This window comes from Halictus rubicundus, chromosome 2, assembly GCF_050948215.1.
Source record: "Halictus rubicundus isolate RS-2024b chromosome 2, iyHalRubi1_principal, whole genome shotgun sequence".
Lineage (NCBI taxonomy): Eukaryota > Metazoa > Arthropoda > Insecta > Hymenoptera > Halictidae > Halictus > Halictus rubicundus.
In genome coordinates this window covers 5,749,750-5,768,457 of record NC_135150.1, presented here as the reverse complement: position 1 = coordinate 5,768,457, position 18,708 = coordinate 5,749,750, and the positions used below count along the sequence as shown (strand labels likewise).

The following is an 18,708-nucleotide window of genomic DNA, read 5'->3' as shown; positions in this document are numbered from 1 at the left end:
GAACAGAATTTGTTGATTTAATGTGTAAAGTAAAACCAGGTCAATTATTTATCCTAGAAACTAAACTGATTATCAACGGTGACAAATGTTATGGCTTCCATCATTGCGTGAGGCACGAAAATCATAGTATATCTTACCATGTTATTAGGCCGACGTTAGTAGAAGTTCTCACGTCTCCTAGTAGTAAGATAACTCGCTCGTTTTCACACTGCACGCGATGAATGAAAGCGAAACATGCATGTTACCCAAACGAAACACATCACTTCTGTTTCTAAGTGAATTAACATCTCACTTATATCTTTACTGTTATAGATTTCTCGTTGATTTTTTTTTCTTTTTTTTTTGCTACATTAGTGAATGATCAGTGAAACATTTTATAGCTATTATTTTTTTAGCAATTTGTATTTGGTAAGGGATTATTTTTAAAATTGTTGTTTTCGAAAGCTGCTGGATTTTTATATGATAGAGAATTCATGGTTTGAAATTGAAAACATTTTACAAGCTAGTACCGTATGTATATAATGCTCAAAATATATTTTCAATGTCGATTTCAATTGGTTCCATTTTATTTATACTGAGGTACCAAAAAAAAAAAAAAAAATACTTGGAATTTCAAGAAATTAATAGATATATTATTCAAAAGTGCTGAATTATCTAAAAGTAGTGAAATTAATGGAACAACAGGCTAAACAAGACATTTCTCTTTGTCACATAATATAATTTCTTGCGGCATAGCACCATTTCTTCTATCATTTAATTTCTATTGTCAAGAAATTTAAATCTATTGCATATGTTTCAGTTTCGTCTTTTGTCCAAGCTGTAATATTGACTTATTAAGTTTGAAAAAGAATAACCCGACCAAGGTCGTAAATTTCGTACAGTTTCGATTAACTCACCGGTACGCGAAATAAATATTTGTCTACACCGCATCAGAATAAATCATGCCAACATATCTCAGACTTATCAAACTGTCGGATGGACGACTCGCTGCAACATACGCCTTCAACAACGTCTACGAGATAATCTACCACATTATTTATTCCTAACAGTAAAATAGCGATGCCGAATGACGTTGCTCGCAGCTGAACACGTATATTACACGTTATCCTCGGAAGATTTCAGTCGAAACAAAAAGCGTTTATTATGTTGGAAAGGATGAGTTGCCGGAACCAAGGATGGTCGGATGACCTTTTTCGATCCATCGGAAGATTGGAATATACCAAAGTTGAATCACCCATTTTCGGTTCCACCTAGCCCCGGAGCACAATAGCCAAGTAATTATGACCTACCTGCAAAGTGGACAATCGTCCTTCGTGGCCGCGTACAGAGTTTAGCTTGAGCCACTCCTTGATCCGTGCGTACTTCGCGCGATGATTGTTCGTTATACCCTTGTCGTCGAGAATGAGCGGGGGGAACGTCTTGGTAACGCCGGCCCGTCTCTCATCCCCGACCAATTTCTCGACCTCCTTAATGAGCCTCTGGATCCGCGTCTTGTCGTTTCGCGTCTCGTCGTCGCTGTCCTTCTCGCGCTGGGACGACGCATCGGTTTCGTTTGAAGTCTCGTCGACGCACTCCATCGCGACCTCTTTGACGGGCTTCACGGTCGTTTTCGCGGTTTCTTCGCAGTGTTCCGTGTTCTTCGGTGTCTCGCCGAAGTCCAGACGGACTAACACGTTCGTTTCACGGTGCTCCGAGACGTTGCCCGCGGTCGCCAGCGTCGTGTACGTCCACTCCTCCTCGGACGAGTCCTCCGCGACGATCGCCGGCTCCTCGTTCTGCTCCGAGTCGGTGTCCAAGTGACGGAAGTAGAAGGTCGCGCAGTTCTTCGACTTCCTGTCGGTTCTGATAAAAGATTACGGGTCAGCGATGTGCTCCAGATTCGAGCGCAGCTAAACGCGACTTCAGCGTTCTATATGAATGGGCGTCCAATAGAGGTATGTGAGAACCCGAACGTCGGAATGGGTCGGGTTCTCGAAAATTTCGGAATTTTCAAAAATGTCGGGATTTCCAAATTTATTCGGATTCCCGAAAACGTGATAATTTTACAGGATAAATGTGCTCAGGAATCTCGGATATCCTGAAGAATTCCGAAATTCTTGGGAATCCGTCTCGAGCCCGAATATAATTCTCGACCCGCCCCGACCCGACATTTTCGGGTACTCACAGACCTCTAGTGTCTAGTACAAAGGTGTACGTTACATTCCACGAATCAATCAGCGAGAATGAGATAACAGTCTTGTTAACGGAATATTATTCTTTTCCAATTGTTTTCAATTAACCGAGAAAGCTAGTGCAGAAAATAAAAAAGAAGAAAAAAAGAATTTTAGAAAATTTTATTTTATCTCGAGCTTAAGGTGCTTTACAATAAAAATGAAAACTTAAGATAAAGATTCACAGTGTGGAGATAATATAATATATTATATAAGTGTACCAAATGAATTTACAGTCAACATATAGAAAGAATCGGTAGAAACGGTGTAACCAAGATGTAAGCTATGAATTTAATAAATTATAGAATTAATGAAAAGATTAGTCGATTGAAGACGAATCAACTTTCTTTTTGATTAACCGAAAGATAGTATATATTAAAAATGAACATTTTAAAAATCTAATGCACGATTTGACGAGTTTGAGAAAGTTTTAAGTACGACTCTGTTGATTTTGTCTCTCTTAAATTTGATCCAACCAGTTTCGAATTTCTCCTTCGAAATAAAAACATTATTTGGTAATTCAGATAAGCGATCAATTACAGTGCTCGCGTTTACAGAGAAGATTTGACAAAAGATAAGAGAGGTTAGTCATTTATAATTTTCTCTTCATTTCTCTCGAACTAAATGGGTTAACTTTAACCAATCTTGAAGTCACTGCTGACCGCTTTAGGATGTTGAGACCGGAATATCATATCAGATCAGAAGACTTATCTAGGCAGGTACATGTTCCGAGAGTACCAGCAAACGAGGGAGAAGCAACTAGTCTGAGTAGGTTATGAAAACATGTTTGAATATCGAGATTTCTTGAAGGATCTTGACATCAGATGTTCCATAAATCCAGTTTTAGGAACTGAAGTGGACAGCGACGGACATCAATGTGGGCAGAAAGCTGGACGCTCATGTGGCCAGTGGCATGCTTTAAATTGAATCATTTAATTCAAGAGAAATGATTGAACAATTCCAAAGAAACCGTCTCGGCTTTTACTTTATGCAAATGTACTTCAAGATTCGTCCCGGTATTGTTTATTCCCAGTTTGTAGTGTTGTGAAATATAACTAAAATGCTTTTAAACAGTATCGCTGTACTTTCATCGTTACGAAAGAACGATTAATTCCTTATTGCTACTTCGATCATTAATTAAAACGTTTCGTATCTCATGGACCATCTATAAATCCAGAAATATTTTCTGTTAAGTTAGTAACAATTTTTACTCTGAACACAATACATTCTAATATGTAACGATTTCAATAAAATTCTAATTTCTAAATTTTCACTTTGAAATTGTTTACTAGTAACATCGATGTTTTTATTTGCGAATCATTGAATTTGTGTCTACTGCGAATCTTTGTTACAGCGTTTTAAACTTAATTCCCATTTTACTTGACTAGCTATAATTTGAATAAATCATCTGCTTGGAACAATTAATAAATAAATAAACACCAAAGTCAGGGAGAACATAATTTTATAATATATGAAAAATTAGTTCACTTTGCTATTTTTAAGTGTTTTCTTTCTAAAAATTAGGGATTGCGTTAATTACCAAGTATAAATCTTTGTTGTTTCTTCTTAACGTTTAGATGTATCAATTGATTTTATTCATTATCTGTATCTATTTAACTTGAAAAGTAATGAAAGTGTTTCGTCAAAATTTGGCCGGGCTTGTGAAGTGTTCTGCTGTAGGAAAAGTTTGGAAAACGTTGCTTTATGGTTTTATTGTACGGCCAACTGCGACGGTGGAAAGAAAGTGACACGAAAAAGCCCGGGCACAGAAAGTGTTACAATAAAAGTATAAACGAGGCACAGCTCGTAAATGTAGTGTAAGTCTCGAGAAAGCACAAATGCAACCGAATAATTGAAAGAAACTGTACCGCACGAAATTATTTGAAAGGGGCCGTGTCAAAAATGCATTTTCGTTCCAACACAGAAAGAGAGCTAATTGCTATGCATCGCGTATCTGCTAAAAAAATAATCGACGTCGCGAAAAAGTATCTTTTCAAATTTGCTACATTGTGCCGCTGTGTGTTATTTGGATCGATATTTGTAAAAGGGAAAACACTGGAATGTTATAATAGCATACCATTTTACATGCCCGAAATTACAAACTGATCGCCCAGCATATATAACATCCCGCGAAGTATCGTCATTTCAAAAATACAAATATCGACACGTTCAGACTTTTAAAAACGCCGGGATTATTTCAGGCAAACAACAAAGATAAACGATTCAGAGAAATTGTTTAAACGATTCGATTCACCTTCGAAAACAAGAAGTCCATGAAGCATAGTTTTTTCAAAAATATTACCTGTATGCAAGAAGGTGCACAAAACGAGACTGCACAATTCGTTCGAATAAAAGATATATACAATTCGTTCAAATAAAAGATACACAATGTATGATACATCTATCTACGTTAGAGGGAAAAACGAAACTGGCCAGAAATGATTTTCTCTAATACGTCAACACGATACGGGTTCTCTTGAGATAAGGATTTTGATAAGGTGGCTTACGTGTTGAAAGGGGCGACCTCCTCAGTCTTTCTACGACGTTTCACTGGTTCGTTGCTGGCAAGACAGCCGTTCGATTGTTCCACGGTTCTGGGATTGCCGTCGATTTGATCGCAACTGTTTTCGATTGCCGTCGAATCTGTCAGTGGTACGGTATCGGGTGTTGGTGGCATGTCGTCCTCTTCGTCCTCGCTGACCGCGTCTTCCTCTATATCACCTTCTTCCCCCTGATCGCCCAAAGTGGATGCGATTCGTTCAACAGGTCCTCGATAGATCTCCGCGTCGTCGGACCTCGCGTCTAGCGCACACAGCTGGCATAATTCATCCTGGAACCGCAAAACACCGTAAAGATAACATCTTCCCTTTTGCCGTCGCCTATATCGAACGGCAAAAATCCCGTATCCAACGTCTTCGCGAGAAAGATCGAAGTTGAAACGTCCACCGCGGCACACTGTATCGGAATTGTTAATTCAAAACGATTTACCGGCAGGTGAAAGATCGACTGGTGTATCGAATAGTATTTTTAGCGGATCGTATCAGATCCACCCGATATCGAGGCAAAACATCGTCGTGCACGTCTACACATCTCTCAATCGCGACTGCCTGACGCGGCCGACCGACCGATCATCGCGATAATTTTCCACGATAAGAAGTTGATTATCGGTCGATCCGCTAACTGGAACGCTAACGCAAAACACTGGATTGATTCTATTGAAAATGTGGATGATCAAAATGTTCCTGTCTGGCAAACATGCTCAACCTTGATCAAAAAATCCCATTAACTACGTCGATACGATTTTTCCTCCCTTTCTTGCGCGCCGCGAAACCCCTGCTTTACCGGCTTTCACAACAGCGTCTATAGCAAGCCCGACGTCGTTAATAATTTTCTCTAAGAAATCGAAACTCTGCGTTCATTTTAAGCGTACGTTTACTATGAAGGTTAAATATTCATGGCTGCAGAATGATATTTTAGTTTGGTTCGGAAAAATGTTTTACGCTTATACAAATCTATTCGAAGCTTCATATTTTTAATCTTGTTATTGTTAATCGATTACTTGACTCTTTTAACGTTTGTGAGACAGTAAGTGGAAAAAATCTCAATAATTTGCATCGCTTCATAGTATATTTGTATTGCATTAATAATCTTTATATTCATATTCATACTGAGAATAATATGAAATCATAATTAGTAGACTGCAGATCTTTATGCAAAATCAAAATTTTCTTCATCGATTGCAAGACTCTGGAAACCATATAGAAGATTCTTTCCGTCTTGAATGATCTTAATAAATTGGAAGTACAGTGAATTCTCGATATATGTCAACAACACGGGTTTTGCCAGCGTCGTGTATCGTCCAGGAGACATACCCGTGCCGTGTTATGTTTACACTCCTCGTGATCAAAGGCCCCTGGAGCTTCTCGGCCCCTCACGAGGTATACCCCGTGATAGTGGGGATAAATCCGCGACGTTTATCATCCAGGCCTTGGCGATATATATAGAGACATTGCCATACCATATTATGGCTTACAATTCTTTCTTCGCAAAAGTATTTTATTCAAAAATGGCCTCAAAAATGGATTCAAGCTTTAAACTGAGACTAGTTTTATCGTCGTACCATTTTTCCTTTTTTTTTTAACGAAATGATCACAGTTTAAATATAAACAATTTTCGCGAAGTCAAATTTAGTGTGTAAATACTTTTTGGATCCGCTGTACATATTTCATGAAATAAAACGGTTCGATAGTGTGTCGAGGTAATGGATGAAAATAATGAAACGTAATAACTCTCCGTCTCGCAAGGCGTGTAGTAACTGGTTTTCCGCGGGTCGGAAATAAAAATGTTCGAAAAAGATAACGCTTCTTGCCGGCGCGCGTTAATATATGTACGTACATACACGGGTTGATGCAACGCAGGCACGTTCCTTAACATCACGTACGTGCAATTACGCGTCAATTTCAATTTTTATTTTATTTCGACCGGTGAATACTTCAGAAGGTAAAAGGCCCCACGCGCGCGCGCGCGTATACTTTCTCCAGGCTCGAGTTCTCATTCCGCTTGAGCAGAGCAATCCGCGCATCGGCGAGAAAGATTTTTCGAGCTTCTGCGATAAAAAAAGAAAAGAAAGAAAGAACACAAAAAGGAACGAGGGAGTACCGTTTCTTCGTGCCATTCGCGTCGCTGCTCTCGACGCTCGTGGCACGATAACGACTGAAACGACGTCCAATCGATTTTCTTCGCACAAAGGTGAAATTTCATGGCGGGAGAAGGGCCTGCAATGTTTGATACAATGACTTCGATTTACACACAACATTATTATCGTCAACTTGATAATAATTTGATCATCGTATCTTCGTATTTTACCACTTTCTTACCCCCCGGGTCTTCTTTTTTTTTTCTTGCTTCGACCGTGGAATTTCGTAGCTCGCTAACCGGTGAAACTAAAATGTGATATCTGTATACTATGTCATCTTGCAATAACTTTCCATTTTCTTATTTACGCAATTACAGTTTGTGCCCTACATAGCAGGTTTACCTATGTAGGCCGAAAGAGATAAGAGCGCAAAAAAATTATCACATAATTCGTTATAGCTTCATATAGTAAATAATATTCGTAATATCAAGAGTAAATAATAATAAATAATATCAATAAATTTTCAGTTTCAACCTCTTAACTGGGGATTGCGAGTTAATTCGTCATTCATGTTTGCTACCATCATTGTCTTCTCGATACAATAAATAATTTCACTTTATTGTGTGATAATGTCCGTATTAGTATAAACTATATCGTGTTTATATCGATTGTGGCAGAATTTGTATGCCAATTTTGTTTGTCTTATGTTGCATCTCCCTGAACATTGGTTCATGATTGAAAAGTCCTTTTGTTAAAAGATTAATGTTTTATGTGAGAAGTGTTTGTATTACTTTACTGTTTGAATAAACATGCATTGTACAGAAAAATTGGATTTTTGAACGCAAACTAACTCTCCCTAAACTGGCTTTGAACCATCTGAAATCTTGATCATTCCTGAAGATGAATGTAGACATGTTGTGCTTCGTGATTTTGAGGATAATCAATAACTTATGAATTACAAGAGTTTCATCATCGAAACAACCACCATTATTACTGATTTTACGTTAAATTTGTTGTAACTTACATATACTGTCACGATAAAAACTCTGCAGTTTTTAAGTAATGAATTCGTTTAGGCATTTTTAGACGTCATCGACTGATTCAGAATGTCAAGTGATATTGTAACATTGTGAACAAATGTTAGTCAAATGAAGCTGGGTCAGCCGAATAACATGAGGAATCTTAGGGCCCAAGGAGAAAATGACATTTTTTATTGTTTTCGCTACTTGTGGACAAATGTTGTCATAAAGCGAAGACAGTTGACGATTGCCTCGTCCTATAAATGGTATTGTTGCTTGTACTATTTCATTGTTCAAATTAGCTAATTATTACTGATGACGAGACATTGGGGATTTTATGCATTTATGGAAAAAATAAATCGCTATATTTTAAAAATAAATGTACTACATATACTATAATATACTATACTATACATACTATAAATATACCATAATATACTATACTAAATATACTACAATATACTATACTATACATACTATAAATATACCATAATATACTATACTAAATATACTACAATATACTATACTATATATACTATAAATATATTGTACAATATTGATAATAAATATATTAAAATACTAAAATTATTGAGAAAAAAATTCCTTACTAGCTCCCGTTGCTTGCATTTAAACAAATTTTAGTTTGCATAATTAAGTTTACTGATTACGATCTACAATTTCTCTTTTAATATAAAACAGGGACTTGTGAATTGTTATGGTGATTCTTCAAAGCTGCACAAGTGTGGAAAAATATTTCCAGATCAATAGATAGCTAATTAGCTACATGAAATTAATCAGGATAAATTTACCACCTAATAGCTCGTAAGGAATATTAAAAATGAAAATTATTTAGTACCGTCTATATTTTCAAGATAGGTATTAAACGAATCTTTAGATCCATAAAAGTGTTATTCCTAAAAAAGATGTTGGGAATAAACGATTATATAAGCCATTAAATTGCTCAGTCTCGAGATTTAGTCTTCCTAGAGTTAACGTGTCATAAATAATTAATGAAACCTACACCGAGCTCGCGTGCAGTGCACCAGAACTTTTTTCCGCTTTAATTACATCTACTAAGTCGTTCGTAATTGAAGAAGCCGATGGGGGAATTGAATTTTGAAATAGTACAGAATTACCGAAATTGAAAGAGAAAAATAATTTCGGCAATGTGTCTTACTTGAAAATCACTATACCTGTAGCGCGGTGAGTAAAGCTGACTCAAATATCGAACCAGTAGGTAATTATTAAAAGAGGACTAATTAAAATACAGTAAACTAAGTCTGATTAAAATGCAGATTACATCCGATTGCTAAAAATTCTGGAAACACGTTCGTTTACAATGCACACACATCATCATCACTCTGGATACCTAAGCAGAGAAGTACATAAATCTCGACTCTAATACGTGGGCATTTACATACATCACTATTAAATGTTGTTGCTGCCAAGGGTAATTGAAACGTGGATTTCCAGAAACGACGAATTAAACTGGCATGCCCCGTATATCAACTTCATCGAATAACAAAGAGACGGAACGAAAGGAACGCCGTTCAAGTTCCAGTCGACGCGCTGTAATAATATTGTCATTGCTCGGAAACGATAGATCATTTCGCGCAGGTAACACGTGTGACGAATAACGCTATAAAATCCGCGATAATCGTACTACACGACCTACCAGGTAGAAGTCAACGGTCGCCACGTTGGTATAATGAACACGTGAATTATAACAAGCGGACGAAATTTTTAAAAAACTGTCGTAATGGATCGTTATTTTCTTGCAAGATAGTGACTTCAAATATGCATCGGAGACCGCACTAAATCATTTTTCTCTGTCAAAAAGTAAGTAGAGATTCCGCGAAATAAGAAAACACAATTGATCTTTTGTACAACACTGCGATAAAAACACCAAAGGAAGTTTAATTCACAGAAATATTTTGGACACTAAATACAAAGACATGGGGTAAGGGATCCAATTACTGTGCCTATATTAATTATACTTATTTGTAGAGCCAAATGAATATTATAAAAGAGATATATAACATATAAATTAACTGACTTTTGTGAAAAAAATGTAAATCTTTCTTTCAATATTCACTATGCTTTAAAAATAAGTATAATTAATATAGGCACAGTAATTGGCACTCCCATAGTAACTGGGACCCTTACCCTATATTATGTTTACGACGTTTCTTGTATTAATTATAGTTTCCAAATAGATAAAACCAAAAAGGAATCGTCTGAAAATTTAACACAAAATAAAAATTGTCGGAGTCAATTGCAAGGAATAGAGATTGAGTAAAAACGAGTTATAATCATTTCAATGAGCCGAAAATACTGCAATAATCTTCCTAAGTTAATATAATCATAAGTTTCACTTATTCATTCTTTCCATGAAAGAATGCATTTCTTAGCATAAAAGAATGTATTTCAACCGAGTATTCCAAAGTTGACAATGAAAGTCAACAAAGAACTGGATTGCAATGAACGGTAGAGAACGTACGAAGAGTGCACAGAGATCTGAAGACTACCATGACAAGATAACTAGGAAAAGCTACACATTAACGCGGTATATAGAAATACGAGTCTTCAATTTGCAAAAGACTATGTATCGAATGAAAGTGAGTGGTGATATACTGTTATTTTCGCGGATGAAAGTAATTTTAGCATTTATGACGGTGAAGGAAGGGTGAGAGAGTGTGGCAGAAAAGAAAGGAAAAACCTAATTCCAAACATTTGAAACGGATCGGTGATGGCGCGGGGATTGTATCTACATTTGGTATTGGATCAACGGAATTAGAAACGAAAATAAAAACTCAAACACTTTATAAGATAATTTCATGGAAAAACGAGGAATATGTCAGATCGTTTAATTCATATTTATTAATGTGATGCACATTTGTTAAACTGTGTGTAATTCATTGATATGCGTTGCGTACCGATAATATCAAAATGTTGTAGACAGCGTACTTTTATGAAAAATAAATATTGTGTTAATTGCAAGATGCAGTTGTTACATAGACGTTCATTTCTTTTCTGAATAGTTTTACTGAATTGAAAAATAATACAATATTTCTAAATTCTTTGAATTTTTCTAGTTTTAGTTATAATATTGCAATTATAACACATATTTCGTGCATTTGTAGAGTGTGCAAATTGTGCTGGATATAGGAGCAAAATGAATGTTATAATGATGAACTTTTAATGAAATCTTTAGTTGAACTTTAATTATTTCAAATATACATAAGAAAGATTGATTATTTATTGCTAAATACATGTATAGTCAAACTTATTACCTCCAATCGTAAACTTTCTTTAAAAGCAGACAGTGATTAATTTCACTTTACTAATTAAAATAATTTTTACTAAATTACTGATAAAGTAATGATTACTAAATAAAACATTCTATTTCTCATCAAAGATTAATTGCAAAGGGTTAAATAAAGACCTTTCGAAACTATATTCTCCGAATCCTTTCATATTCACCGAATTTAACACTAGAACTACCGAGCAATAAATGCGATTGACGTATATTACTTTGTAACAGTGACAAGCCTGTGCCTCTTCAGACTTCATACAACTTTTCAGAACAGGTTCATTAAAAAATTTCTGATGAAAACATTTTGACAATTTCAGTAATTGTAAAAGAAAAAATTAGGAACCTGTCATTTTGACTGGTCCGGTAGTTCTAGTGTTAACCAAGCTGCGACAATGGTTGAGTTCGATCTTTTCGGACATAGTGTGTGCATTATCCTAAGGGCCACTAACATGAGCAAGAAAGCTGAAGTTTCCTCTCAAGTCGGTGAAACGAACCGAAACACCGGTTCTACGAAAGTGTACAATATATTTGAGGCACACAGGCCTGGACGTTCACTTGTGTTCCTGGAAAGAAACAATGGCCACTAATAAGGATCAAGCCCCGTTCCCATATCCAGGAATTCGTTCGCGAGCCCGAATTCGCACACGGTTAGGCGATTTTGCGGATGATCTACATCCTGAGGGATGACTTTTGGATCCTGAACGACGCCGCGAAGGATAAAAACGAATGCAATGTTGACTTCGACAAAAATGAACGAAAGCTTGAAAGCTCGAAAGCTCTTGCTTTGTATACTCTATACATTGTACAAACTCTCGTATGCACCTTGTATACTTTGTATACTATCGAAATCATGCTCGAACAGATGTCCCCCACCTTGAATATGGTAAGGACATATGGACAACTATTTACAGAGTTTATGCAGGGTGTCCTAAACATGTCGTACTTCCTTAGGCATTAACGAAAAACACGGACCAATAAGAATGCGAATACCACGGCTCCAGCTGGGCGTGGCGTTGGCATTGGCTGAGCACGGAATCCGTCCGCTGTAACAACTGGTTCTGATTGGTTCGTGTTGTTCGATAATACATGTTTAACAAAGCCGCCGGGTACCATTTTTTCAAAGCAAAAAGTTACTTCAAATGACTTTGGGAATCACCCCTTTTAAGAAACTACAACATGTTTTTGGGACACCCTGTATAATTGCAGTGAAGTCTTTGTATTCATAATTATTTTTTCTTTGTCAATATCTTTCAACGAATAATTCGTTTAAGAATGTGTATCACAGATATTGGATATTTATGAAATACACTCATAATAACAAAAATCATAATAATAATAATCATGCCTCATAATAATACACAACATAAATGCGATGATTTTCGTTAAGAAGTGGTACATTCTGGGTCAAGCTCGTTAATGTATGTCTCAATAATAAAATAATTGATCGACAAGAAAAAAAACAATCACGCACAGACTGAAGTGCTTAACGGGAGCTCTCTAAAATTTAATGAATTATTGTTTTGAATTGTCCGTATATCCCTTTCTAAATAGAACTGCTGGATTATTTGTTTTCCTTTTCTTCTTTCGTTAATAAATTAGTTTATTTTGTCATTTATAGTGGAGAGCAAATCATTTTGCAGGATATCTAATATTTCACTTACACTTTTATGTATCATTCCACGATAATAAGAACGCTAATTATACGTTCGCGAGGCAACTACAGTTACTTTAATTCAGTCAGACCTGGAGAGGAATAGTCATTTGGACGAACACTGAAATAGAAGTTTCGTTTATTACTGTCGAAATAATTAGCTGGAAATACATCGGGGTATCACGAAACAGAATTACATTTCTGACCTTTCAATTCCAATTCAATTAAAACTTATTGCATATTCTGAATATTACTTTTTATCTTATATCATTTCACAAATAACACCGTTTGTCGTTTATAATTATTTTTCCTTTTTTTTTTGTAAAATGCACTTGTTTCGCTAGTTTAACTCGCGACGACAGAAAGAATTACATTAATCGTGGGATGCGTTGACAGCGAAACCCATTTTTCAGCTATGAAACAGAAAGTGCACAGGGAGAAAGTGAAGTTACGAAGAATTTAACGCGAGTACGACTTTCCTACAACCTAAATATTAAAATCAAGCGTGAAAAGGATAAAAACAGGAATAACGTTAAACAAATTGGAGAGACGCACTCATTAAATTGAATTAACCTATCAGTTTTCTAGTTTTCGGTTTACGCTGCAAAAAACCGAATCGTAAAATCGGCGTAAAATCCGATTCGAATGCGATCGATAATACTTTAAATGCCCTACGAGAGAAAGAAAAGTTTAGAACGCTCTGAAAGAATCGTGTTTCACTGTGTCGAAAACTAGCATCGTCTCGATTAAGACGAAAAAAAGGCACCGATCAAAAGTAACGGACCAGCAGTAATGCGATCAAGTATTCCGAATTTTGATCGATCGATCGATCGCCTACACGTGGACGCAACGCGTGCACCAAGTATGCGGCGACACTTCCTGCGAGCTCAAAACGAAACAATGGTGGACAGCCAATAAGGATCAACTTCCACTGCCAGTTGTCCATCTTTGTGATCAAGTGACCGTATGCTCTTCTCAACTTAACGGTAATTACACGTTTTCTCGATTCGTTAATATCATTAGCTTTCGAATAGTTCGAAGAATCCTCTGTGGATTATTTAACACTAACAGTATCACGGTCAAATGAAGAAATAGAATAAATTCCAGTATCGGAGAATGTATCATAATTACACTGCGGATTTTATGCATTTATTACAAGTAAAAACATCAGAAGAATTTCAAACTATTATTATTGTCAAGTTTTTCAATATTGAAGAAAGGAAATCAATTCTATGTTGATCCAATCCGTTATAATAAAAACCACAAAATCATAATAAAAACCACATAAAATCTAAACAGACTCAATTTTCTCACTTTTACAAAGTAACGCATAGGGTAACGAACCCAATTACTGTGCCTATATTAATTACCGTATTTTTAAAGCATAATGAATATTAAGAAAGAGATATTGAATTTTTTTCATTAAAACATAGACTATATATTATATATTTCTTTCTTAATATTTATTAAGCTTTAAAAATAAGTATAATTAATATAGGCACAGTGATTGGTACCCCCACAGTAATTGGGTCCCTTACCCTAGTCACGTTTAATGTTCAGAGGGTTTAATGTTAAACTTTCCAGTTGACAACACTTTCAAATAGATTTTAAATTAACTGCAGATTTCATGCAGCGATAGTATTCACGATTGTATATATTTTGGTGTAGAAATAATATTTAGCAACCTTTATTACGATTTTTATATTATTTCGTACTAGATAGAGCACTTAATAGATAAAACTAACTTTCATTCGGTTCCTATAAATTAAGTAGCAAGAATTAATGTGTGCATAAATATACGCCGATCTAATCATGATAAGCAGTTTTCGAAAATGTGTTTGTATGTGTGATATATCGTGAAGAAACATTTGTAAATATTTGTAACAACAGTGATTTTATTTGAACACGAAAAAACCATTTTATCTAACTTTAAAACCTGAAACGAATAATAATTGATACTTTTGATAGGACACATGTCGTTTTCAAAAACTTGTTTCGCACAATATTGAACATTTATAACAGGTTTCAAAATTTTTGAAGAAAATGTTTAAGAATGATTATTACAACTATTACAAATTCGTACATATAAATTTTACAAACAACACTTTACTTCTGTCCTTCCTGAAATACTTTTTCCAAAACTACAAAGCTATTTTCCCTAACTTGGCTGTACATCTGACGGAATTTCAGCTAATTTAAAAAATTACAAATTTTCTGAATGAATCCGAGTATATATTATTCGAGTTAGACAATTCAATTTGTAAATAATATAAAAAATCACTTATGACATCTTCTCGACTGCCAAAAAATGTATTATTACGTTAACTTTGTAGAAACAGAGATTTTTTAAATATTAGAGATAATTAGAGATTTTATTTGTTTAAAAGGTTCATCGAAAATCTATACATTTGCACTGAACATCGCAAATATTTCAATAGAGAAACTTAGCACAGTCCTAATCAAATTTCACACACAGTTATCTTAATTAACAGGTTTTTCACATTTTCAAGAACGCACTCTCAACAATCCAGATATTTAAAGAAAAAATTCACTGTACTTCGCGCTGCGCGGAAGTCAACATTAACAATGCCACGGCCTTTCCTTAAAAATGTTTAACAGTTAAGATATAATTAAACATCAGCATCTTCAAATTTGTAGAACCCATCAGATTTTCCACGCGCATATTATAAATATTTCCCTTTATTCCGAATGTCACTTTCAAATTGTATTCCCGTGGTTCATTGTTTACACGACCGATGACATTCGCAGTTAGAAGCAGAGCGTTAATCGAAAAATATATTCAGGGCGATGGTCGTGAACTCGTCCGGTCGTCTAAACTACGCCTGTCCACAAAAAGTAATAAACACCTATCTCACGAATCCTCCAATATTCTAACATCACAAAGGAAACCAGAAAATCACGAACCAACTATTAACACATTGTTGACGGGAGATCGGCGTCTTCCATTTGAGTCATTTAATGCAACGATAGTGGTGGTAAGACAATATTTATGTTTGGTTTAACAGCACAGTAAGGGTTTAAAAATAGAATAATTGCAATATAATTTTTGCGTGGCTTGCACAAGATAGACGTAACATCCTTCGATATTATTGTGTTTTACAGAATTTTCACGTAATTCCTCGTTATTCTACGATTAACTATTTTCACTAGCACCATTTTTACGGCTCATTTGCCGAACCATTTCTCTTCCAAACCAGAAAAATATGCTTCATATGACACAGTGTGTGTACCGTCAACAACGTGTTAATAAATCTGCACCAGAATTCAAACAAACATATTCGATCGGGCGGCGGATGCATGGCCAAACGACCGGATGCACGAACCCAAACATCCAGAAATTCCAACGGAACAGCATAAATCCTAAAGGTTGTTCCGATCAGTGATCACTGTGGCCGTTGCGGATAAGCACAAGTACACCATTGTTCGATGAGAAGAGTGTTTTGGAACCGTTGCGATGCCGGGTTTCGCGTCACAACACTCGACGAATTCGCGATGATCGTGTACCGGGAGAGCAGACAAAGAAAAATGATTTCTGTCACCTTTCTGCAATTATATATACGCACCTCGAAGTAAGATCCTTCGCCGACGGATCGATTCTCGGAAGACGCGTCGGTGTCGGATAGATCCGCTCTGGCTGCGGCTGAATCGTCCGAGTGCTTCGACGATCTCGTGGATCTCGTGGATCTCGTGGCTCTGTGGCGTTTCGAGCGTTCGGAGCGCGTCGAGCGGGCCGACTGACCCGGGGATTCCCTTCCAGAACCCCGCGAGTGTCTGCGGCTGAGTCGAGGCTGCTTCGTGACTGGCTCCTCGTCGCTGTCGCTACTGCACCGGTAAGGCACTACGTTCTGAAACACACCAAATCGCCGAATCACTTTATCTGATAATCCTTTCCACGCCAGTCGGTCAGCGGCGTGCCACCGTCGACGTCAAATAGGTAAATCGGGTTCGCCACGCCACGGCACGGCACCGCCATGCTATGCCATGCCATGCCATGCCATGTGGCGATCATGGTTCGCTGATCTAGCTACAGCGAAGAGCGAAATTGAATCAATCAAACCAGCGAAACTTTAAAAAAATGCAGCCTATGCATTTATGCATCTATGCCTATGTATTTATTAAGACAGAGTCCCATTGTACATTTATTGTAGCTTAATAACAGTAACGTTAAACAACCTGAACTATTTTCTAACTAAACTTATAAATGACAGATTTCTCGATTGCAATACGGTAGAAATTGAATTTTTTGGCCATTCGCCTGCCTCACTTACAAAACTGTTGTCTTCATTTCGTAGATTTTTTTTTTACTACCAACAAATGGTACACGCTTTATAACATTTGCATTTTCTAATTGGACATTTCATCAAGGACAATCATTGGGTCATTGCAACATTCAATCGAGGCAACATTGGGTCAGGAATAAAATACTGTAACGGGTAAATATGAAATGTGATGGAATTAAAATTATTAATCGTTTCTTAAGCTCAAACGAATGTAAAATCGTGTGCGCCTGAAATTTTTTGAGAACCCGTGTTTATGAACACATAAATAATGAGATTCTGGAAAAATGATTTCATTGGTTCAATTTTGCTCCTCACTATATCTTGCCCCCAGCTCTCGGAATAACGAACTCTTTCGCGGAATGAGCCGGGTGTGAGCACCGCTTTTTGTACTCTTCGTTAAGTGATTAACATTTCCGCACTCGAGTCTTTTGTAGGGTCTTTGGGAATGGTTTCCTGTACAGTATGTCTTACGAATCTCTTCCGAATGTCTTCGCTCTTTCAAACGATACGTGGAAATGTGTTGAACAAGGGCTGTAGGCAGCAAGTGGATTTTATGCTCTTAAGACAGTAAGATGGTAGGTGAAATTTAAAACAAAAAAAGTTTGAAATAATTGAATGGAAACGTCGAATAAGAGTCTACGTTGCACGTATTGTACACGTAACACGTAAACACATATTCGAGGTTTCTATTCAATTACAAAATGTCGTTACATTATTTTCAATTTATTAGAATTATTAAAGAAGAATTTTTATTTTCCATAGTAATCCGCAGTCTATTACAAAACTGAGTGACTGAAGTATTTATTAAAGAATTTAAAAGTATTATCATATTATTTCCAATCCATTCAAATCATTTACTACAAAATTATGTTTTTGTTTAACTCCTGCTTGTTTAAATTGACGCAGAAACATTTTATGGAGGTCTCGCAGTCTCTAGTTGGAGAGCCAGTTATAGGATATGGGTCCATTTTGACCCAGACTTACAAACATTCCAACTACGTTTGTTTTAGGTCCGATAAGGAGATTAATGTTCATTTCAAAGAAATAAGTCCTAAATTTGTTGTAAACACATTAACGCGTTAGGATTTCAACGGATTTAGCTATGGCTGCCTTGAAGACCAACAACGGAAACTGGATAGTTGTACTAAAAATTTCCGACCAATGGAACGAGTCCACTAGCTACCGAGAATGAATTAATCGAATATACGCCGCAACCAATATAATATGAGTACAGTAATCTTATAAGATTTCGTCAGTTTCATAAAGATTTAAATAAAGTTACCAAGGCATGCCGTTTAAAATGATAACACCATCAAGTTAAAATGTCGGAAAAAAGCTATTACCTTTTATTTTACCTATCCATGTACGAAACTTTACGGTAATAATAAATTGTCGTTTATAACTTCTATGAGCTGCCGTATGTTCAATTAGGTATATTCTAGGTATAATCTTAGGTTTACATAAGAACTTTATTCTTTTATTATTAATTTAATTAATTTATTTTTATTATTTATTAAGTTCGAACTTTATTTTTTATTATATCTATAGTTATCAAACATTGATCATGATAGCATA

The 18,708-nt window shown here is 36.1% G+C and overlaps 1 protein-coding gene across 6 annotated transcripts in view; it reads right to left on the bottom strand.

Moving 5' to 3' along the window:
* Positions 1–18,708, bottom strand: part of LOC143363778 (uncharacterized) — a 306,621-nt gene that overhangs the window by 100,795 nt on the left and 187,118 nt on the right. For all 6 annotated transcript variants that reach the window (XM_076804326.1, XM_076804333.1, XM_076804314.1 and 3 more), the window contains 3 exons: positions 16,417–16,698; positions 4,718–5,040; positions 1,290–1,842 (listed from right to left, as the gene is read on the bottom strand). In XM_076804326.1, the coding sequence (XP_076660441.1) occupies positions 1,290–1,842; positions 4,718–5,040; positions 16,417–16,698 (1,158 nt within the window). The remainder of the gene's footprint in view (positions 1–1,289; positions 1,843–4,717; positions 5,041–16,416; positions 16,699–18,708) is intronic.